The sequence below is a fragment of the Athene noctua genome, chromosome 3, assembly GCF_965140245.1.
Source record: "Athene noctua chromosome 3, bAthNoc1.hap1.1, whole genome shotgun sequence".
Classification (NCBI taxonomy): domain Eukaryota; kingdom Metazoa; phylum Chordata; class Aves; order Strigiformes; family Strigidae; genus Athene; species Athene noctua.
In genome coordinates, this window is record NC_134039.1 from 26956729 (window position 1) to 26980523 (window position 23795).

The 23795-nt window shown below is 43.2% G+C and overlaps 1 protein-coding gene across 1 annotated transcript in view; it reads left to right on the forward strand.

Annotated features, from left to right (window-relative positions):
* Positions 1-13949: 13949 nt before the first annotated feature.
* LOC141958379 (BPI fold-containing family C protein-like) overlaps positions 13950-23795 on the forward strand; it is a 36510-nt gene continuing 26664 nt past the window's right edge. Inside the window, 3 exon segments of the mRNA XM_074901165.1 lie at positions 13950-13968; positions 17052-17177; positions 20128-20239. Of these exon segments, the coding sequence (XP_074757266.1) occupies positions 13950-13968; positions 17052-17177; positions 20128-20239 (257 nt within the window).

Consider the following 23795-nt stretch of genomic DNA (forward strand, 5'->3'; position numbering starts at 1 on the left):
ATTGCTCCAGATCTCTAGCTAGTTGGTCTTCAAAACAAGAGTGGCGCTATTTTTAAATCCCTGGGGTAGCATAGTCCATATTAATTGCATCTTCCTTCCGGACACCATGTTTTCTCATTCAAATGCAAACAATAACTGAGTTTTGGAGCTCAAAGTCAAGCAAAGGAGGGTCCAGTACAGTGAACCTCATCCCAGTAAAGATTTTGGTGAATTTGGCATATATTCCTAATTTGAATTTTAAAGATTTCAGAAAATATGCCTTTTCACTTTGGCCAGTAGCTCCCTTGACCATTATAAAATCATCATCTAAGGGTGTTAAAGCTTCATTTAAAAACAAAAAAAGTTATTCCAGTATCAACTAAAAACTCCATATCATGCTGTTGTTTCCCCAGCTTTATTACAACCAGTGGATCTGCTAGGGTAGATTCCCCAGGTCCCCGTCAGTCTTCATCTTTAACATGGGCTTGTATTCTGTCTCTTCCCCTCTGCTTCTCTGGGCACTCATTTTGCCAGTGTCCTTTTTGCTTACACCATGAACACTGGTCCCTTCCCAAAGGCTGCTTGGGTCTTACACTCTTAAATCTCCTGCTTTCTGGTTGTGATGCCACTAATGCCCTCTTTTCCTTCCTCCTGTCTTCCTCCCTATTGTTAAATACTCTCCATGCTACATTTAACAAGGTCTCCAAATCCCTATTCTCTGGCGGCTCCAGCTTTTGAAACTTCTTTCGAATATCCCGTGCTGATTGTCTTATAAATAACGACACTAACTGTTGTATTCCCACCTCTGATCTTGGATCTAAGGGTATGTGCCACCTCATGGTATCCCGCAGTTTATCCAAGAATTCTGAGGGAGTATCTTTGGGTCCCTTTGAATTGATACAGAGAAATGATTACTTCTTTTGAGATTTATTTACTTATTTACTTATAGAAAACTGCTTAGCAACTTATTTACTTATTCATAGCAAGATATAGTAATTTTTAAATATTGCTAAGAATCCTGCTTGCCCAGACTGTTCTGTGGAATTTTACCAAGGACTACTGTTCATCAAAACAAAGCAGTTCACTGTGAAAATCTACCAAGGATTACAATGTTCAGCAAAATAGTATGCTTTTGTCCTTGAGTAACAGGTGACTCTTAGTTGGAATTTTGCTAATGAGTAAAGATAGCCATGGACGAATGGTAGAAGTTCTATTGGTTCTCTTAGATAAGATAGAAAAATAAATCAGCTGGAAAACACTTTTGTTATTCAAGAAATTGGCCAAGAGAATCTGCACATGCTCCGTGGAAAAAACAGGGTGAGAAAGACTACGAGCCTTCCTCCCAAAGACCCCCAAAGACGACCACCAGGAGGCAATGCGCAGGTGCAACGATAACTTAAACTGCTGACACCATGCTTTCTAACTAACCCAGCCCTACTCATGCATATGTATATTTGTGTTATGTAACCCAATGAATATGGATATCTACTATCTACACTCTATCAGTTTTGGTAAATATATGGTGCGTGTGCAAGCTTTGTGGAGAAATCCCCTTGCACGCCGACCGGAGTAAACATACCTGCTTTATATCTCTATTCGAGTTGTAGAGTCTTTTTTTCCGTGAATCACCCCTGAGAAAGGGAAGCTTTGCTTCAAGCAAATAACTTTGCAAGGAGCTGCAGACTACACAGCAGGATGAAGTAAGCAGGGAGGAAACTGGTAAAGGTTATCAAATGAGAGTGTTAGAAACAACTTTTTGACCAACTATATTGTGACACTCTGGCACCTGAAATATATAAAAATGCATGCTTTTAGTAATAAAAAACTCTAGCCGCTTATTCACCCATGTGAGTGTGTGTGTGTCGCTTTGTCTCTCTCTACAGTAACAGCAGAAGGCCAGCATGAAAGAACATGGAGCTCTGAACTCAGAACACAAAAAGGAAGCATACAGAAGATGGAAACTCAGACCAGCTACTTGGAAGGAACATGAAGATATTCCTTGCACATGTAGGAATGAAGTCAGGAAAGCCAAAGTTCAGTTGGAGCTTAAATTAGTTTGGGAGGTGAAGGGCAACAGGAAAGGTCTCTGTAAGTACATCAGTAGCAAAAGGAAGGCTAAGAAGAATAAGGGCTGATTGCTCAGTGGGCCAGGGGACTAGTGACAAGAGGCATAGAAAAGGCCATTTTTACTAGCAAGACTTGTCCTCTGGCCTCCTGGATTGCTATGCTCCTAGCAGAATCTGTGGGAGTGAGGCATCACCCACAGCAGAGGAAGACAGAGTTCAGGAACACTCAACCCACTTGGACATACACAAATCCATGGGACCAGACAGAGCATCTGGAGGTGCTGAAAGTTCTGCCTGGCCGATCTCATTGTGAAGCTGCTGTATATCACCTTCAAAAAGTCATGGCACTTAAGAGAGATTGCTCATGACTGGAAATCACACCTGTCTTCAACAAGGTCAAGGAGGATGATCCATAGAAATCTCACCTCAGTCCCTGAGAAGGTTATGGAACAAAATGTCTTAGAAGCCATTTCTAAAGCATGTAAAGGATAAATGGGTTAGTGTCCCCCTACCTTCATGTAAAGATGTAGCTTGGGCTGAGCTGCTGAAGAGTCACACTGACCATTTCTCAGTCTACAGTGAATGATCTAAGCAGTGGCATGGTGTTTCTTTTATTCCCTGTTTTTGACTCTCCTTTTTATGATATTTGGCCGAAATGATTCAAGCTAATGAAACTGAGCTTAAGCCTGACTTTGTGTTCACTCCAACTGCTATGCCTACTCAATCCAGCTGTGAATTCAGGCTGGCTGTCAGAAACAGTTAGAAGTGCTAGTCCCATGGCTGCTTTTGTGCTGCTGGATACAGAATTGAACAGAATCAACTATGATCGCTTGCTAGGTCATGCAGACCCAGACAGACATTTCTCTTTGTTTCAATTAATATTACATGGTAATAAGTCTATAAAATTTGAGCCCCTGATGAGGAAAAAAACGCAACACTCTAAGGTATATTTCCTCTTACTGGAAAGAAAGAGAAAAGCAGAGAATATACTATTTCTAAGCAGAAAGAGTGGTGGCAGATGATATCCCTGAGACAGACCAACAATTGTCCGGCAACAAGTTGAGATTAATTTCTTTTATCTCTGAAGGGCTCATCTACCTTTCCTAGGCACTGAAACCATCAACTTACCTCAGAGAAGCCAAGAGTGGAGTGCAGCAGGGAGAACTGGAGCCTGACGAAAAGAAGTAAAAGAAGAGGTTTCACGGGAAAGGATGAAGACAGAAGTTTTGCACACTGCTTGAAGATTAATTTGTGGAATTTCATACTGATTTAATGCTGATTCACACATTTAACTTTGCCAAAGACTCTTTGATTTCCAACAGCTTTTAATCAAAACTGGCACAACTACAAATGAGTTCTAGAATCGCTGGCATCTTTCTGATACTAATCTCCTCCTACAGTCAAGTGTAGTCCTGAGATGTGACTATAAGACTTGGGAAATCAAAATTTTCTGGAATTGCCATTTCCTGCAATGGCTGAACTATACATTCCTCAAATGTTCATTATGATTTGAATAAACTCATATCCATTGTTAACCATTGCCTAACTTTTTCTATTGATGCCTGCAATGCATTCTGAGGTCATAAATATAATCCTGGGGAAAAAACAACATTTTGAAGCACAAAAGAATACATTACTGTGCCAAAAGGTCTAAGTGAGTGGCATCACTAATTCTTAAACTCACATGGACAGGATCAGATCACTCTAAGTCCTCTTTTCCTGTTAAAAAGAGCCAGTGACCAAAACTGAGAAAAGGCTGCTCACATTTTTCTTTAATTAAAATGTAATAGGTTAGAAAACATCATATATTCTGGAATACAGCATTAGCTTGGAGTATAGACCTAACAAGAAGAAACACCGATGTGGGCTACATGCCTGAAATTCTGTGCTTCTACCCACCTGCTGCATTTAGGGAGAAAGGGGCTGTAAACCCATCCCATCCTGAAGTGTGAATAAAAATTGTTGTAAGACAGCTGAGAACACCTATGTTACAGTTGAATTAAAATTACTAAGAGTCTGAATTAAATTCACTAAACATTTATTAAGGTAGGAAAGCAAAAACAGCGTGCTGGGCGGCCGGGGAGTCGCAGCTATACCCAAGGCTCGCTAATTCCGACAAGTAACACAGCCTTTTTATCCTCACGGAGGTCGGTTTCGACATCTTCAGCACGCCTCTCAGCTTCTTTTTGTTATTATAACGTCTTTAAGACTGGCGCTAGCTTCAAGGTCGGTTTGTTGGTTTGAACAAATAGTTAGGCTTTCAGTCACATAACAATGGGGGTTGTGCATTTGTTAGCAAGGAGCTGTGAAGTTGTAAATTACAAAACTAATCTCTTTTACACTAAGGTCTAAACTAAACAAAGACAAAAGTTGAACAGTTGTCATGGTAATATAAGATTGCAGTTTAACAGTTGCCTTGAGACAGTACATCCTGCAACCTCGCACTTAAGTCCTTTTTCTCTTGCCAGACAGACAGGCCATTCTCAGATCTGTTGCAGCAAGATCATTCATTTTATTAAAAACCCCACTTGATCTGCAAATTACCCTTGATCACTTATCACACCCACAACTGTAGGTAACCACAAAACCAGCAAGATCTAAAAAGCTCTGAGCTTTCCTTCAAACTACAGGCACCTTTCTAGTCTCAATTTTTTGATGGCGTGGTGTCTGCTGTTGCAGTATGCGCTGTGCAATCTCACTTTTCCTTTCCCCTCATGTGAAGGCATACAGAGCGCTAGTTATAGTGGTCCAGTGCAGTATTTGCAAGATGGCAGGTCTGTTTATGATGCTCAGACATGGCATGGCAGCAACATTTAGTGGGTTTTGAATAAACTACTCAACTTCATTCTCTAACATTGGCACAGACTGAAACAGAAGCCTTTAAGATAAATGGAACATTGTCATCCAGAAAGGTATTTAACCTACAGAAAGGGGTAGTATCATGTTGCCCAAGAGACATGGTTGTTCCACAATATTATTATATTTCATCTGCAAGACTTAGACTAACCAGTCAAAAGTATCTTAGAGCTCCTGTGGAAAAGAAGGTAACTAATATTCTTTTTCTCATGGTGAAACAAGCACTGTTATGCTGACACAATGAACTTCTTTTGTGTCCTAATGTTGGGATTGTTAATGTTGCTTTCTGAAATTTCCTTGGTTACCTCTTCAGAAGTAATGAGATAATCAACTTCTTTTGGTTTGTACTGGGTCTGGCTGAACTGGAATTGGTTTTCCCCTATAGCAGCCCTCACGGTGCTGTTTTATGCTGGGAGCTGCAGGGTGTTGGTAGCACCCTGGTGTTGTGGCTGCTGCTGAGCAGTGCTTACACAGCACCAAGGCTCTTTCTGACATTTCCCCCTGCAGTGGGACGGGGTGGGAAAGATCTTGGGAGGGGACACAGCCAGGACAGCTGACCCAAACCGACCAAAGGGATATTCCAGACCATATGACGTCTGCTCAGTATAAAGCTGGGAGAAAGGAGGAAGGGGATGGGGTCACCCTTGGTCCTCCGAGGCAACCACTACGCGTATTGGAGCCCTGCTTCCTGAGAAGGCCTGACATCGCCTCTTCATGGGAAGTAGAGAATAAATCTGTTTGCTTTTGCTTCCATGCGTGGACCTTTGCTTCGCTTTGCTTATATTAAAACTGCTTTTGTTTCACCCACAAGGGTTCGTTTATCTTCTTTCCCCTCTTTACCCTGTTGAGAAAACAAGGGGAAAGGGGGGGTGAAGTGATAGAGAGACTTGGTGGTTACCTGGCATTTAGCCAGAGTCAAACCATCACAGTCTATTCTGGCGCCCAACGTGGGGCAAAACAACGGCAGTTTTATATTAAATGTGCTGTAGCTATAGTAGTTATTAAGCAACAAGCTCTTGTGCTGGTCACGGGCTTGTTTATTGCACTGCTAATCTTTATTTTGTTAAGCTTGGGAACATGCTGCAAGGAATCGGGAACATCATGAGTGGTTTTATTTTGCAGGCTCCCGAGGTACTTAGTCATCCTTATGTTAGCTCATTGATAATCTTTATTAATGCTGTTCGCCTGTTGTGGGTTGTGTGGAGCTCGGTATGCTTTTGGTGTAAGAGAACGCAAATTTTGAGTGAATCGGTGCCAAAATGTGCTCTGAGGCGGCCTGTTCCTGGGTGGAAGGGAGAGTGGAAGGAGTTGGGCAGATTCCTAGGATGGTTATCACCTCCTGTAGCCTGGGATCTCACCCCTGAACAGGCAAGCAACCCCACAAAATTGACACATCACCTGACAGAGATGTGTCTTGCCTATCCCAATGAGAATCAGCAACTTCTAGCACTTTACTGGGGCCTGGCCTGTGCTTACCAAGCTGCAGTTGAGCACTCTCAAAGGACTGTGGTTGACATGGGAACTCAAGCAATAACAACAGCAACAGAGATTGCCCCAGTAGTAAAAAAGAAACAATGGACAAGGAGAACAACAGGCCCATACCCTCGATTAATAAGGGAGGAGAAAGAAGAGGAAGAAGCTGGTCCTTCAGCAAAGGTATCAGAAGAGGGAATAACAGAACTGAAACAGGAGGCAGAAACTACCCGGTCCCTGACGTCATCAGAACTGCGAGATCTGCGGAAAGACTATTGCCGTCAGCCGGGTGAGCGGATCGCTGCCTGGCTGCTGCGATGCTGGGATAAGGGGGCAGATGCTCAACAACTGGAAGGTAAGGAAGCCCAACAGCTGGGTTCCCTTGCCAGAAATCGAGGAATTGAAAGGGGAATTGGAAAAGAGACAGCAATTTGCAGTCTGTGGAGACGGCTCCTTTCAAGTGTTAAAGCAAGGTATCCTTTCAAGGAAGATCTTATGGACAACACCCCAGGGAAGTGGACTACTGCAGATGAAGGTGTCCAGTACCTGAGAGAATTAGCAGTGATGGAAGTCACCTATGGTGATCCAGATAATGATGAAGCCCCTAAAAATCCAGAGGATGTCCCATGCACACGGGCCATGTGGAGGAAGGTGATTAAAGGTGCGGCATCCTCGTATTCTGCCGGCTTGGCCGCGATGTACTACCCAGAAATGGATGCAGGAGAAGGACTAAGATGTACGCCAACTGTGGAGGCAGTCTCTTCCTGGCTTCAGAACTTTGAAGAGAGTCTTGGTACCTCCTCATCTCTATGGGTGAGTGCCCTGGATGTTAGGAGCTCCCCAAGAAATCATTTCTCTTCTGTCCCAGTCAGGGGGAAAGGGAAGCCAAGGCGCATGACACGTGGCGAACTCTGGTTCTTCCTGCGCGACCAGGGGGAGGACATGAGGAAGTGGGATGGTCAACCCACCTTTAAGTTGGAAGCACGTGTACATGAATTGCGAGGAAAGACCCCTGCCAAGAAGAAGACATCCAAGAAGGTTGTTAATGTAACTGGTGTAAAACCACAAGAATGTAACCAGCGATCTCCCAGATACAGAAAGACTGAGATCACCTCCCTTGACCCTGAAGAAGGAACCTCCGGCCTGGCACGGCAAGAGTCAGACAGTGAATACTCCGACCAAGAACGGGAAAGGAGGGCCCCTGCCTCCAGCCAGGAGGAGGAAAGGGATGATCGGGTATATTGGACAGTGTGGATTCGATGGCCTGGCACATCAAATCCACAGAAGTACCAGGCTTTAATTGACACCGGAGCACAGTGTACACTAATGCCATCAAGTTATAGAGGGGCAGAACCTATTTGGATCTCAGGAGTGACAGGGGGCTGTCAAGAACTATCAGTATTGGAGGTCGAGGTTAGCTTGACTGGGGACAAGTAGGAAAAACATCCCATTGTAACTGGCCCAGAAGCCCCTTGCATCTTGGGCATTGACTATCTCAAGAGGGGATACTTCAAAGACCCAAAAGGATACCGATGGGCTTCTGGTGTGGCCAGTGTGAATACAGAAAAGGTAAAACAGTTGTCTAATCTGCGTGGCCTCTCAGAAGATCCTTTTGTTGTGGCACTGTTGCAAGTTGAAGAACAACAGGTGCCAATTGCTATGAGGACCGTGCACCGACGGCAGTATCGTACAAACCGAGACTCTCTGGCTCCCATCCAAGAATTGATTCTCATCAACTGGAGAACCAAGGTGTCATCAGTAAGACACATTCGCCTTTTAATAGCCCAATATGGCCAGTGCAAAAGTCTGACGGAGGGTGGAGGTTAGCAGTAGACTATCGTGGCCTGAATGAAGTGACGCCACCACTGAGTGCTGCTGTACCAGATATGTTAGAGCTCCAGTATGAACTGGAGTCAAAGGCAGCCAAGTGGTACGCCACAATCGATATTGCCAATGCATTCTTTTCAATTCCTTTGGCAGAAGAGTGCCGGCCACAGTTTGCTTTCACGTGGAGGGCTGTCCAGTATACCTGGAATCGACTGCCCCAGGGGTGGAAGCACAGCCCCACTATTTGTCATGGACTAATTCAAACTGCACTGGAAAAGGATGATGCACCTGAACATCTACAATACATTGATGACATCATTGTGTGGGGCAATGAGGCAGAAGAAGTGTTCAAGAAAGGACAAAGAGTAATTGAGATTCTTCGGAGAGCTGGGTTTGCCATAAAGAAAAGCAAGGTCAAGGGACCAGCACAAGAAATTCAGTTCTTGGGAATAAAATGGCAAGATGGACGCCGTCATGTGCCATTGGATGTTGTCAACAAGATAGCAACTATGTCTCCACGGACCAACAAGAAGGAAACACAAGCTTTCCTAGGACTTGTGGGATTTTGGAGGATGCATATTCCAGGTTACAGTCAGCTTGTGAGCCCTCTCTATCAAGTTACCCGAAAGAAGAACAATTTTCAGTGGGGTCCTGAGCAGCAACAAGCCTTTGAGCACATCAAACAAGAGATAGCTCGGGCGGTAGCTCTTGGGCCTGTTCGGACAGGACCAGCTGTGCAAAATATACTTTACACATCAACTGGGGAGCACGGACTCACATGGAGCCTCTGGCAGAAGATACCAGGTGAAACTCGAGGTCGACCATTAGGATTTTGGAGCTGGGGATATCGAGGATCAGAAGCCCACTACACTCCGACTGAAAAGGAGATACTGGCAGCATATGAGGGTATTCGAGCTGCTTCAGAAGTTGTTGGTACAGAAGCACAGCTCCTCTTGGCACCACGGTTGCCTGTATTACATTGGATGTTCAAAGGAAACATCCCTTCCACACACCATGCAACCAGTGCTACCTGGAGTAAATGGGTCGCGTTAATCACGCAACGGGCTCGACTGGGGAAACCCAACCATCCAGGGATCCTGGAAGAGATCACGGACTGGCCAGAAGGTAGAGATTTTGGAGCATTGCCTGAGGAGGTGGCTCGTGCCCAAGAGGCACCGCCATATAACGAGTTACCAGAAGATGAGAGGCGTTATGCTCTCTTTACTGATGGATCCCGTCGTGTGGTAGGAAGCCATCGGAAGTGGAAAGGTGCTGTGTGGAGTCCCACAAGACAAGTCATTGAGGCCACTGAAGGAGAAGGAGAGTCAAGTCAGTTTGCAGAAGTAAAAGCGATCCAACTAGCCCTAAAGATTGCTGAACGGGAGAAGTGGCCAGTACTGTATCTCTACACGGACTCCTGGATGGTGGCTAACGCCCTGTGGGGGTGGCTACAGGAGTGGAAGAAGACCAATTGGCAGCGCAGAGGTAAACCCATCTGGGCTGCTGCATTGTGGCAAGACATCGCTGCCCGAGTGGAAAACATGGCTCTAAAGGTACGTCATGTAGATGCTCGTGTGCCCAAAAGGCGTGCCACTGAAGAACATCAAAACAATGAGCAAGCAGACAAAGCTGCCAAAATTGAAGTAGCTCGGCTGGACCTGGACTGGGAGCGTAAGGGTGAGCTGTTTGTAGCTCGATGGGCCCATGAAACATCAGGGCATCTTGGCAGAGATGCAACATACAGATGGGTTCGTGACCGAGGGGTGGACCTGACCATGGAGGCCATCTCACAGGTCACTCACGAATGTGAAACATCAAGCGAGCCACACGAGTAAAGTCTCCCTGGAACAGAGGACGATGGCTGAGTTTTCAGTACGGTGAGGCCTGGCAGATTGACTATATTGGACCACTGCCACGAACACGCCAAGGCAAGCGCTACATACTCACCATGGTAGAAGCAACTACAGGTTGGTTAGAAACGTACCCTGTAAATCATGCCACTGCCCAAAATACCATCTTATGTCTTGAAAGGCAAATTTTATGGCGGCATGGTACTCCTGAAAGAATCGAATCAGACAATGGGACCCATTTTCGAAATAATCTTATAAACTCCTGGGCAAAGAAACATGGCATTGAGTGGGTGTATCACATCCCTTATTACCCACAAGCATCTGGAAAGATTGAAAGATATAATGGACTGTTGAAGACTATGTTGAGAGCATTGGACAATGGGGGATGGAAGCACTGGGATACAAATTTAGCAGAAGCCACTTGGCTAATTAATACCAGAGGATCTGTTAACCGTCCTGGTCCTGCCCAAACAAACCCCCTTCATACTGTGGGAGGAGATAAGGTCCCTGCATTACACACAGGAAAATAGCTGGGGAAGGCAGTGTGGATTGCTCCTCCCTTGGGAAAAGGCAAGCCCACTCGTGGGATTGTCTTTGCTCAGGGACCTGGATGTACTTGGTGGGTAATGCGGGAGGATGGGACTACTCAGTGTGTGTCTCAAGGACATTTAACCTTGGGGGGAAAGTAATCTGTGGGATGAGCTGTATGTTGCAGGAAGCGATGGAGGAAGTAGGAACGACGAAGAGTGAACCAGATACGTGCAATGACGACCCAAACCTAACCGGTGCTGGAGTCCAACGGTCAAGCATACTTCTCTCCTGAACATCTATCTTGACAGCTGGAAGCCAAGTCACTGAACATCTGAAGGAGTGAAGAAAGCTTATGGAATGGATAAATGAATATTATGTGGGACCTGGGCATAACGAAAATGGTATGGAATAAGGGGTGGAGACTGTACTGGGTCTGGCTGAACTGGAATTGGTTTTCCCCTATAGCAGCCCTCACGGTGCTGTGGTTTATGCTGGGAGCTGCAGGGTGTTGGTAGCACCCTGGTGTTGTGGCTGCTGCTGAGCAGTGCTTACACAGCACCAAGGCTCTTTCTGACATTTCCCCCTGCAGTGGGACGGGGTGGGAAAGATCTTGGGAGGGGACACAGCCAGGACAGCTGACCCAAACCGACCAAAGGGATATTCCAGACCATATGACGTCTGCTCAGTATAAAGCTGGGAGAAAGGAGGAAAGGGGTGGGGTCACCCTTGGTCCTCCGAGGCAACCACTACGCGTATTGGAGCCCTGCTTCCTGAGAAGGCCCGACATCGCCTGTCCATGGGAAGTAGAGAATAAATCTGTTTGCTTTTGCTTCCACGCGCGGACTTTTGCTTCGCTTTGCTTATATTAAAACTGCTTTTGTTTCACCCACAAGGGTTAGTTTATCTTCTTTCCCCTCTTTACCCTGTTGAGAAAACAAAGGGAAGGGGACGGGGGGGAAGTGATAGAGCAACTTGGTGGATACCTGGCATTTAGCCAGAGTCAAACCATCACAATGTCTATATATTAACCCTTATGATACTAACTTTTTGAACGACTTAGGTCACACTGAAAGATGTGAGAGATGGTGGAATGAAAAGGAGAAGGGTATGAGGGCTGGAGATATGTGAATGTCTGAAGTAGCATTTTAAGTGTGCCAGAAGGCTCAAATCAAAGACCGTGGATAGAATGTCTGAACTTATTCCAGCTTGATGGGTGTCAACTTTACTCCTAAAATGTATTTTAAACCCCTTTATGCTAGTACTCTATAGATAACACATGTAGTGGAGGTCAGCTTTACACCATCTTAAGTTGGCTGTCTACAGATGACCCTTACACAGTGTCTGAAGTTTGTTCACATGGCTCTTAACTTCTCTGTTTCTGATTAAAATCCTGGTCATATGGAGCAAAAGACCTTGCAGTGGGTTTTCTGGGGTTTGCTATATTGCTTCAGAGCTTTTCAGCTGCCACTGTGTTTTCTTGGATTTATGTATTTCTTTACATTATTGAATTGCTGAGAGTTCTGTGCAGAGCAGAAGTCTTTCAAGTGGCACATCAAAGGGAGAGTTTGATATCTTTGGCTTAGCAGACCAAAATCACATTTTTCTGGATAGTAAAAAGAGGCTCCACCCATGGAGGAAGATTCTCAGAGGGATATTTCCTATCTTTTGATGAACCAAAGGGATCAGGGTTTTTTGAGTGAGATAACTGCATCCACCTTCTAGGAATCTATGGTGACTTCTTACAGGGCTGCAATTTACACAAAACCAGCGTAGGTCCTGCATAGGTTGAGAGAGTGCCTCATCCTGCGATCAGCTCCATGAAAGTAACTGAATGGTTGTACAAGGGACTAAAGAGTGAGCCAAATGACTGGAAGAAAAGCAGAGAAGAAAGCTTAGAATACACCTATGCAAATGATGGACTCATATCTGGATCTGGGCAGATCACAGACAAATAATGCTGCTTCATTCCTGGTTAAGATATCGATGTTTCTTACTCTTCCCCTGTCTCCTGGGGAGCAGCTTATGAGCACCCTTACAATTCTTAGCTGTGATGGCAGTGTACAGTGCAGAGCTAGAACAAGAAGACTGATTTTTTTTTTTTTTTTTTTTTTGCTAGCTGGACTTTGATAAAAATGAACCTAGTAATCCCAGCTCAGGTGCTAGGATTACAGAGGTCAACAGTGTGAACTCAGTGGATCCATAATTTTCCATCAGCTCATCAGTCAACTGCCTCTCAACACACTTACCCATTGTTAACAGATTCTTTGTAGGCATTGCAGCTATGATATTTATTTTGCAGCCTGGCACAGATTAATAGTTCTCTGGCAACTCTGCTCCAAGGCTTTCAAAGTCTTTATGAAGGGCATCAGTAGGCAAGGCACACTCAGGAAAAGCTGTGATAACACAGTCCCTTTGCAAAGCCTTCAAAAGATTGGATGGGTCCCAGACCTACTCACAAATATAACCTGTGGGGGCAGGAGTATGCACTGCCTCCTATGGATTCTGTTTGAAGATTTCATTGAGCCAGATTGCCTGCTGCCTCATGAACTGGGAAGTGGATAGCATTGCTTTCCACACTGAATGGGGGAACAATGAACAGGAACTTACTGGAGTTGGTCTCTTTCCATGGGTATTTCCAGTGGTTGTGGAGAAGAGGAGGTCGCTTGCTTTATGTCATTTTCCAGACTCCTGTCTGTATCATTTACTGGTTTCTTTAAGCATTCCTGTCAATATATCTTTCCTATCTACTATATAAATTTTGTATTCCTTTTCCCTCAGAGGTGATTTTCCATATGAAAGTGTATAGGAAGGTTAAAAACTTAAAGCTATTGAGCCTTTTTTGCTTTGACATTGTTGAGTGAGCTGCAGAAAGCCCACCTGTTCTTGAGCATGCTCCAGAGTAACTAGGAACAATGGAGCAAGGGAGAAACTGAGAAATCCAGTCCCAGTTCCGTGATAATAGCAGAGATATATATGAAACCAAGGTACTCTTTCTGGACTTCAGGTTGGGTAGACACTATATTTGCTATCATGTTTGAGAGCTGTTTGTCTTGTATTTGTTAACTACTGAGGTTTGTTTTCTGAATTTTTGGCAGTGAAAGAAATTCTTCTGTGGGCTGCAAGTGGAGAGTTTTGTGCAGGACCAAGGCAAGACAAAGACAAAATTCTTTTTCAGAGATACTCTATTCTATTTCAGAGGTTGGTCAGCTTAAGATTGTATGGTTTTTGCTGGGTTAAACTTGTACAAGACAATGTTAGTGACTTTTTTTTTTTTTTTTTTTTCATGAGAAGCTTTCTTAGGCAGATTTCGGCTGTAATCTTTATTTTATTTAAAGTTTTTGCAGACTGTTCACAAAGGAGAAACCAAATGTGGTATCTACAGACTGGTAAGTAGAGTGCTTCATTAGGCTGAGACAAGTACACAGACTGAAACAAAGGAGTTTTTAATCTTTTTCCTCTACTTATCTTACTTGATTATACTATCTCTGAGAAGACGAAATAATTAAGAGAATGATTTACATCAAGGAATTGCTTGGTGTGTGCTCAGTTACTGAAGATAAAATCAAAGCAATTTGTCTGCCATCTCTTGTTATCGACAATGCAATTGGCAGCTCTGGTATCAGGCAGCTTACAATGTCCATCTCCTTACCTCTGTCTCTCCCAGTCATATGACTAACCTTGTACCATCAATCCTAGCATCTGCCAGAGGCTTGGGACTTTGATGAAACCAAGAATATCAGCCCTGGAGTGCAAAACAAACCAAGAGTATCAGTCTTGTTGGTTTGACAAAGCAATATGAAATTATACCATCTTTTACTGCCATGGCAGTTTAGTTGTTGTTTGTTCTTTCAGCTTCTCATCTGGCAGACCTTTAAGATCCAAACACGAACATATTAACTACAAAGCACTGCATGTCTAAGATTGCTGTTTGCTATTCCTCAATGGGAATGAAATGCAATGAGAATGAGGTACCTCACCTGCATCAATGCTTCTAGCAATCCTGCTAGATAATATCTAGTAAGTATCTATGTACTTCAATGATAGAAAATCTGTCTTTCTGGGTTTATGTTGATTTTTAATTGACCTTTAATAGTCAGGATAGAAAGTGGCATGTTTTCAGGAAAAGCTAGGACACTTTCTGGAAAAAGTTTAAGATTTGTGACTCCAACTGGCTGTTCTACAAAATATAACATTGCTACCTTTATTTATTTATTTATTTTTGAGTTTCTTAAAATGGATGAAACCAAAAAGGTGTTAAGAACTAAAGATGGAACAACCAATTAAAAGGGGGATTTTCAAAATCTGTCACAATGTTTTCAGAATGTTTTTTCCCTGAAACCACTTTTTCTTGCTAGTTTAGGGTAACTTTGTAAGGATTCCTCACAGAACTGGTATCAGGACAATATTGATAATGTATTTTGTCTGTCTTATAGTTCAGAAATCCACTGAAGAGCAGTATGTTATAAGGTACTATGTAGATCTTGGATTTGCAATCATTTAGAGTCTGACCTGGTAATATTAATTCCAACACTGGAATTAATTAGAAGACTGCTAAACGGGAGTAGGCTTTGGGGTTTTTTGGTGGAGGGGAGGGTTTGTGGGTTTCTAAAATGTATTTATATGTTTTCTGGCAGATTATGGATTAAATTGTCCAAGAAAATACGGTACTTATTAGAAATCCAGGAATGTCTTTATATGCTGGAATATCTGGGAAACTAGTAAGACCTTTTTGCTACGTATTAATTAGCATGGTTTTGTACATAGGCAGGTACCATGATCACAGTCAGACATGTTAGAAAAGGATGTGCTGCTCCCCTCAGTGATAAATCCAGAGTAAAGTTACCATAGGTCCCTAATAAACAATTTCCTAATGCAGCACTGAGAAGAGTTGAAGTTGTCTTGAGAAACAGTATTGTTATTTCTAGGAAACTGAGTGTGGCTGTAATTGGTAGTGAAAATCAGGATGAATACAAGAATTTTTAACAAAGAAACCTTACTTCCATACTAGGAAAGTGTAATAGAAGGAAATAATTTGTCACAGCTTTTGTAAATCTGTAATTTGTAATTTATAAACATGGTTGTGTCCCACCACGCAGTGGCTCATAGTTTTGCTTTGTACTCAGAGACTCGGTGCTGCAAGCTCTTGCCAGGCCATCCTTCTCTATTAATGTGTGATTATCATGTAATTTTCATGTTCACTTTGAATTTAGCCTTGCATTCCATTCTCACGTGACCTGATTAAGCCAGTCTCGTGCGTCAGTGTTTGGATTAAGTCCAAGGTTTGTGTGTAACAGGGAGGCAAGTTTTGTAGGGAGGTCTACTGTATTTTATTTGACCAGCTGATTTAGTTGAAAAACGTTTGGACTCACAAATCCAGTATATCCTAGGTGTTATAAACTGACTTCTTAAATTTGGCTGAGTCAGAGTTCCCAATTTCTTTATTTAGCAAGCGGCAACAAGCAAAACAGCGCTGGGCGGCCGGGGAGTCTCCTGCTCCAACAACGGACCACACCCTCCAGGGCACTCTGTTTCAATCTTATACTACAAAGTATTACATAGTCATTATACACATATACATATTCATTAGTTGAACCCGCCTACTCCTGCTTCGTATGGTAATTAGCTTATCAGTCCTTTACGCTTGCGCAGAAGTTGTTAAAACCACGGTCAGGGGTCTTCAAATCGTGGGGGATGGTCTTCTGGGAGGAAGGCCGTAGGTCCTCCTCACAGTGTACGTTTCACCTCTCGCTTGGAATGTGATGATCCTCTGAGTTTCCAGAGTTCTTATCAGTCTAGGCCCAGTAATCTCTTTGCATAATGAGATTCATGGTCGTGAACATCCTCCTGTTTTATTCAATTATGTGCCTGCAATTCTCCACATCTTCTGACTTACAGATGCTTCCTCTCTTGTTGTTCCCCCCCTCCCCCCCCCGCCCTTTCCTGTCACCTTTTTTTTTTTTTTTTTTACACTATCATGTTAGTTCAATTAAGCATTTGCTGTTAGTATTACACAATATGCAATAGTTCATATTACAGTTCGCTGAATTTGATGAACAGACGGTTTACCACCTATCACACTAGGGGGTACGTATATAAAAATGGTGTTATTCTATAGGAGGACAGACCTGCTCCTCCTTGGCTGGGACTGCTCTGTCATGTTCACTGTGCAGGAGGTAGGACAGATGGTAAAATAAACCAGCCAGGACATGGGTGTGAGGAAGGTGTGGAGTGGGGGAGAAGAACCACTCATTCTCACCAACAGCCAATGCCTGCCAAAGTACTATCCAAGTAATCAGAAATCTGCATCTGCTCCCACACTGACTACTTCGTGGAATAAATAATTGGCTAAACCTTCTTGACTATCCACCCTTGTCCCAGTTTCATGGAGGGAAGTAATGGATACAGATTTTTTGCAATTCATGGTATGCATCATTTATGATTACATTTGCATCACAAATATTGTTAACAGGTCACTGGGACAAAGGAGAGACGATGCTAAAGACATTGTATTCTTTCTTGCTGTGTTGGCTGTCCTTGCAGTTTGAGGCTAATCCTGATTTTAAAATGAGGATTACTCAGAATGGGCTGGACTACCGTATTCTAACACTCCCATAAGTCAATTTATGATAAATATGCACAGCATATAGAATACACACAGAATAATACATCTTAATAAAGATGCAATGTAGAAACAAGCTCTTTAAAAATTGAAACAGAATAAATTCCTTTTGTCACTTCATACCAGGAACACCCTTTGTCTCTTCTGTGACTTATTTCCTTCCTTGTTGTGCACCCCAGGTATGAATTTATCCTTGAATTGGTGATTGCATTGTCCTACAGTCCAACAGCATTTCTATTACATTCCTTGTATCATCTACTTTCTTAGAACCAGAATGAGATGGTCATAAAATTGCTCCTTTTTTAAAAGTGTCAAAAACCTGATTGAAAGTCAAATATTTAATTGAAGATAATAAGACATAATTGGGAAAAAAAACTTACCATTTTGGAACAACCATATAGCTGCACATTCTCATTCCTCCATTTGATGTGGGATAGCAGCTGCATGTGCCATTCTTTTAAAAAAATCTAGTAACTGTCTGTCATAATTCTGCCCCTTAACAGACTATTAGCAATTTCCAGAGTATATTTTCTTTACTCTTTCTATTCATAAAGGTTAACAAGGCACAAATTCAACAAAGGCTGGGTCGTTCTAAGGATTTGTTGTCATTTATGTATTGAACATGCTGACAAGTAAACAATGGACTTGTGAGATGTGGGTTTATGCCTTAGAGATGAAAGCAAGGATCAGGTCCACTTATTTCTCTGTATAAGCATTGTTTTAAAGTCTTTTGAGGAGTTGAGAAGTGCAGGGCAAATGTCAGTCATCCAAAGCAAAACTGATTTCCATATCTTTTTATGACACAGGAGAAGTTGCTCCCTAAGGTTCTCTGATGCCTTTAGAAATGAGACTTCAGCTGTCGGTCTCGGTCCAGTCGGGATCAGGGCAACGCGCAGAATAATGACAAACTCACACTCATACCAGAGGAGGCATTGTCAAGAGCAAATGCTGCCTCACTATGTGCAAGTTCCCAATTTATTACCACTTGTTTACATAGATTTGTTTTTACTTTTACATCCTACTGACCTTTAGGTTTTGCCTGTTTATTGCTTACATGCTCACCACACTCTGCAGGTGGTGTTTTTTACTGCTGTTTTTCACTCAACAGTGTGTTACATAATGCTGCCTCAGTTTTCCACAGTCATTCTTCTAACGTCAAGGTCAGTTTACATTTTGCTAACCACCAGTTCTTAATTCCCACATTCAGCTTGGTGTTTCTTAGTGTGAGCCCAGCAGTTTTTGTGACATTCAGCATGGCCTTCAAGTGCTGAACAAACAAATGAAGTTTGAGCATCCCTGCATTAGTAGTAAGACCAGGCAAATACCTCTCAAAGGTATTTTTCATATTTGAAGAGCATGATGCATGTCATGTCTTTTCCCTTAATATGACATTTGAAAGCTGAGGCAATAGACCCTGCCTGCATGCTCCTTGCCTGCTACAAGAGCCTTGAGAGAAATTCCACCTGTGACCAATGGTTACCTTCACTGACAGTCATAAGAAAGCTTTAAATTATTTCAGTCAGAGCCCATATTTGCTTTGGAGGCAGGAATTCCCAGGGAATCATAACGTACCTCTCCTTCATAAAAGATGTATTTTATAAAAAGGTACTTCCATGTTGAGTTATTGATTTCAATTATTTGCTTTTTTAATACACTGAAGTCTGGAGCAGAAAAAAATACTTTGTATTCAGCAGCTGTGAGGCCAAAAGCCAAAGAAACTCACACTAAGAATATCTGAAAGAAGGACATTATTCAGTATTAAAGTTTTAGTAGTGTTCTGGTTCATCTAGGATAGGGTTAAGTTTCCCCAGAATGTGGGGAGGGAGCTCTAGCTGGGTTATTCAATACCATGCTGATGTCAGATCCAGGCGCCAGGTGTGGGAAGAGCTGGGGGCACGTGTGGTGTTTGTGGTCAGTACCCTCACTGCTGTACTCCATGTGGTGTATCTCTTACTCTGTTCATTGTTATTACTGTCGTTGTTGTTGTTGTTGTTCAGTTTATTATTTGTTACACTGTTGTATTAAATTTTTTTCCTTATCTCAACCCCGGGGTTTATATTTTACTCCCTGCCCTGACCGGTCCGAGGGTGGGGGAGGGACAACGGTGGCGTGGTCTCGGGTCCCAGCAGGGCCTAAACCACCACAAGCAGTGTCTTCATCAGAGAGGAGCAGAAAGAAGGAAGACAAAAGGAATTTGGGATTTAAAGATGTTCAGTTTGTTGATGATAGGGGTCTGTGTGTATTATCAATGCACAAGTAGCATTGAAGTGTTCAAGAAACTAGGGATTCCTTAAAGTAAGGAGAGAAGATAAGGAAATAAGTCAGAGATCTGCAGCATGATGTAATGGATAAGGTGCAGTGGCAATATGTATGTACTCTGAAAGAAATGGGAAGAAAATGTTTAGAAAGATTGTTCTTAAACCTCAAACAACTTCCTGTACACAAGTAACAATCCAGATAGTTCCACATTTGACATACCAGCACTTTAGATGTGTATATCACACTTCTGTAAGTAAATACTACATATAGAAATCATCTTGCTACTTCTTAACTGACTTTTTAATTCAACAGGTATGAGACAATCTGAGGTAAAGGTGATATCAGGTGTTTCCCAAGGCTGTCCACATTGTGAGTGAAGTGAAGGAAGTTTCAGAAACCTGACGAGTTCTAGTGTATAAAATACAACTCAGGGATGACATGATCCTAACAGATGATCTTGATCTTCAGGTAAATTATTTGTATATGAAGCTAATAGAAGTTATAAATGGGTGTGTAAGGGGTTGGAAGATCTAGGTAAGTATCATAGAATCAGGGTGTTTCAAGAACTATGTTAAAAGTGATGGTTAAATTACTTGGTAGTAAATCTGGACCTTTAGATGGCTGAATCCAATCTGCAAGGCATGTGCTTTCCTCTCTCCCCTTGTAGGCAGGAGAATTGGGATGGAGCTCCTGAAGCAAGCAGTATTGAAAGAGACCTTTCCAAGCTGGAGTGGTCAGGAGAATTTCTCAGTTGTTTATGTCAACTATGACATTTCAAGGTAAGTAAAGGAAATACATTTCAAAGTTTTAGAGTGAAACAGCTTCTTCCTACCGCATAGTAATAATTATGCAGCCATTTTTTTGTTCAGTGTGAAAGATTAGTGGTTCATCTAACTCTGCTTCCACTGCCCAAGCACTGATTTGTTTTATAAATGCTAACTTCTACCACACTCAGAGATGATCTTTAGAAAGCCAAAGGAGCACCTTGGCTGTTTTTTTAGTTGCCTTGTATCAGAGCTTGGGGCAAGGCAGGTGTAAGCATGGCTATGATACAGCAGGGGAAATAGGTGGGAAAGAGGGCAGGATTGGTGTTATTAAGTATGCTACTATGAAGGACCTGTGGCAATGAAAATAATTCATTTGTGCTTGGCAAGAAAAAGACAACAAAATTATAAGATGAAAACGTGTGCAGCGGGATGGTGTATCTGGGCTGATGTGCCAGGAAGATGACTTTTCCACAATCTTTTTAGAGGGATTTACAATGGTAACACAGTATTTTTATTGGATAGGGCTCAACACCTATTTTCTGCTGAGGAAAATCATTGTACCAGGAGAAGCCATTAGAAAAACAGTTTTATAGAGTCTTCTACAATTTCTCCAAATGAGGAGACTAATATAAAAGTTATTTTTTTCTACAGCCTTCAATCTCATCTTCCAATAGGTATAAACAAGAAAACAAACTTCTGGTCTTTTAATATTACTGTCAAGCCAAGCTCTGCTGCTCAGTAGCATTTTACTTCCTTTTCTTTACAAATTATCCAGAGCAAAAAATACCAATCTGAGAGACTTCATGTACCTTCTGCTGGGTAGGGCCTGCATCCTTTACCTATACATATTTTCCTAATAGCCTGCATTCTGGCAGGCTTCATTTTATTATACCATTCTTACAACCTTAATCCCTGCACGTCTGAGAGAGCTGTGTTTGGACAGACTGGAGAAGAAAAAACTGGGGGGGGTAGAGGTACGTGTGTTTTATTGTATGTCTTCCACTGTCTGCTGGGTGGTGATTATAAAGAATATGGAGTTAAATGCTTCCTTGGAAGTACACAGTGAAAGGATCATGGGCAACAGACATAAATTACATCAAGAAAAGCTAGGAAAAAGTGCTAGGGAGCACCAGAACAAGAGTCCAAAGAGGTTGGGGAATGTCCATCCAGGTGTTCAAGACTCAGGTGGGCCTGGCCCCTGAGTTGGCCCAGCTTTGACTAAGGCTTTGAACTAGAAAATCTCCTGAGGTCCCATTCCAACCTAAATTATTACATGATCTTCAAAATCCCAGTCAATTCTCTCACCCATAGTTCTTGAAATTTGCCATCTTCCCAGTGGATAATCTGATTTTAGCTCACTGCAAACAAGATTACTAAAATCAGCTTTACTGCTGCCCAAGATGTTATTGGAAAATTATGGTCATTTTAAGTAAATGTAACTGGTGCCTTCTGCCCCATGGAAGGTAGATTAAAGGCAGTTTCAGAGATCTCTGCCAGATATTGGGAAACAATCAATCAAGAATGTGTACTACATGATAAGATTACAGCTGATACCTTTACAATGTTCAGCTCAGTTCAACACACCCATTTGCAAGAAAATATCCTTGAGTATCTGTGGAATGGCTGGAAAAAAACAGACATATTATGAGTGATCCAGACCAAGTGACCTCACTGTAACAACAGGCTGTGGCTGTTGTGAAGAACACCTGCAAGGCCAAGGGATTGAGAAACTTTGTGCATAGCAAAGAGATAAGGAAGCTGGACTGTGGAAAACAAGATGTTTGCCTCGTAGGAGAGCAGCACGTGGACACCACACCGGGACCAATGATAGAGGGCAAAAGGGCGCATGGACAAGTAGCTTTAGCCTATTAGCAATCAAGTAGCTGTGCATGTGTTTTATAGTAGTTTATAAATTGCTGTGTATCCTTTAATAAAATGGCATTAACTTGATCACATTGGTTGTATAAGTTGTGTCCAGGACTTCTGCGTCAGCAACTGGCGCCCGAACAGGGATCCTTCTGTCGGTGCTCGCCTGAGCAAGAGCAGACAGCCCAGAGGGGATGGAAGCCAGCCGAAGCAGGCGTTGCCTCGGTGCCTGTGAAGTCGTGCATGCACAATCGTCGAGAATCTCACCCTGATCAGGTGAGTGGCTGGGCGGGAGAGGGGATCCATGCCACGCAAAGAAGTGGCAGAGCTCCTCTAACATATAATCTCTAAGAGGGGATTATTTTATGACGAGGGAAACCTGAGGAAGTTGCTGTCATGGGCTGGACAGCACGGGATAATCCCCACAGAGAGTGCAGCCTTTGAATTAGTTGATTGGGAAAAAATTGGCGCAGCACTGTGGGATGATATTTGTTCAGGTTCCAAAAACAGTGGGAAACACTCCACCATGTGATTGACCCTAGAGACTCTGAAAGAGATGAAAGCAGAACAGCAGAGCATCGCCTCTGCTTTCACTGCCTTGTCATCAGAGGCAGAAGGCTCTAGTTATAAGGATTCCGCTACTGCTATGGTGTTCACGGGATCCCTGTTCCCCAAGACAGCTCCTAAAAGGAGGGGTGGGGACGCCTCACGCGTAGTGCCCAGGGACGCTTCATGCACAGCACCCGTGCAGCAGGAAATTAAAGAGCAAAAATCAACAGATTGACCACCGCCGCTCGAGTCTCCCCTTTCAAGCTCAAGGGAACAATCATTGGAGCACCCCACCCCGCTCCCGATGCCTTTTGCCCAAGCCCACGCGTGCCGCCACCTCGGCAGAGGAAGGCACCCACCCCCCCCCTGCCCCTGTGTCCTGGTTCAACTAGGATAGGGTTAGGTTTCCCCAGCAGAGAGATGGGGAAGGGATCTCCAGCTGGGTTATTCATATCATGCTGACTTCAGGTCCAGGGGAGGAACCTTCTTACTTGCTCTTTGGTGGGCTTGGTGGTGGGAAGCTGTTCCGTGACCACTTTGCGGTATTTCTCTGTATATCGTTTGTCTTGTTCACTGTTATTGCTGTTTATTGTTGTTATCATTGCCACTGTTGTTATTCAGATTGTTTTATCACACTGTTGTATTAAATTTCTTCTTATTTTAACCCGGGTTTGTGCCTCACTTCCAGCCTGACTGGCTGAGGGTGGGGGAGGGGCAACAGCAACGTGCTCTCCGGTCCCGGCAGGGCTTAAACCACAACAGCCTTAATTGACACCCAATGTGGGTTCGAAATAAGAATAAAAAGGGACAGACCCTGACCAGAGTGTGATAGAGCAATCTGTTGGGTGTAGTTTTTTGTTTGTATTTGTTTGATAAGAAAACGTTTGCAATGCTGGCCCACTTCCTTGCGTGGTGGGGCTGGATTAATCCTTATATCCAGTGTATGATCCCTGTGGTGGCGTTTGTTATCAGTGGAAAATGTATAAAGGGTCATATGTTGTTATAGGGGCTATTGAATGCTTATAATGCCTTTGTATCGCTGTGGGGGAGGGTGGGCCGGTACCTGTTTGCTGTTTGGGCTTTTGTTAGGGGTCTCACCCCCTCTATGGGTGAGCCAGGGGAAGAGATCCTCTTGGCTTTGGGGAGTTTCAAT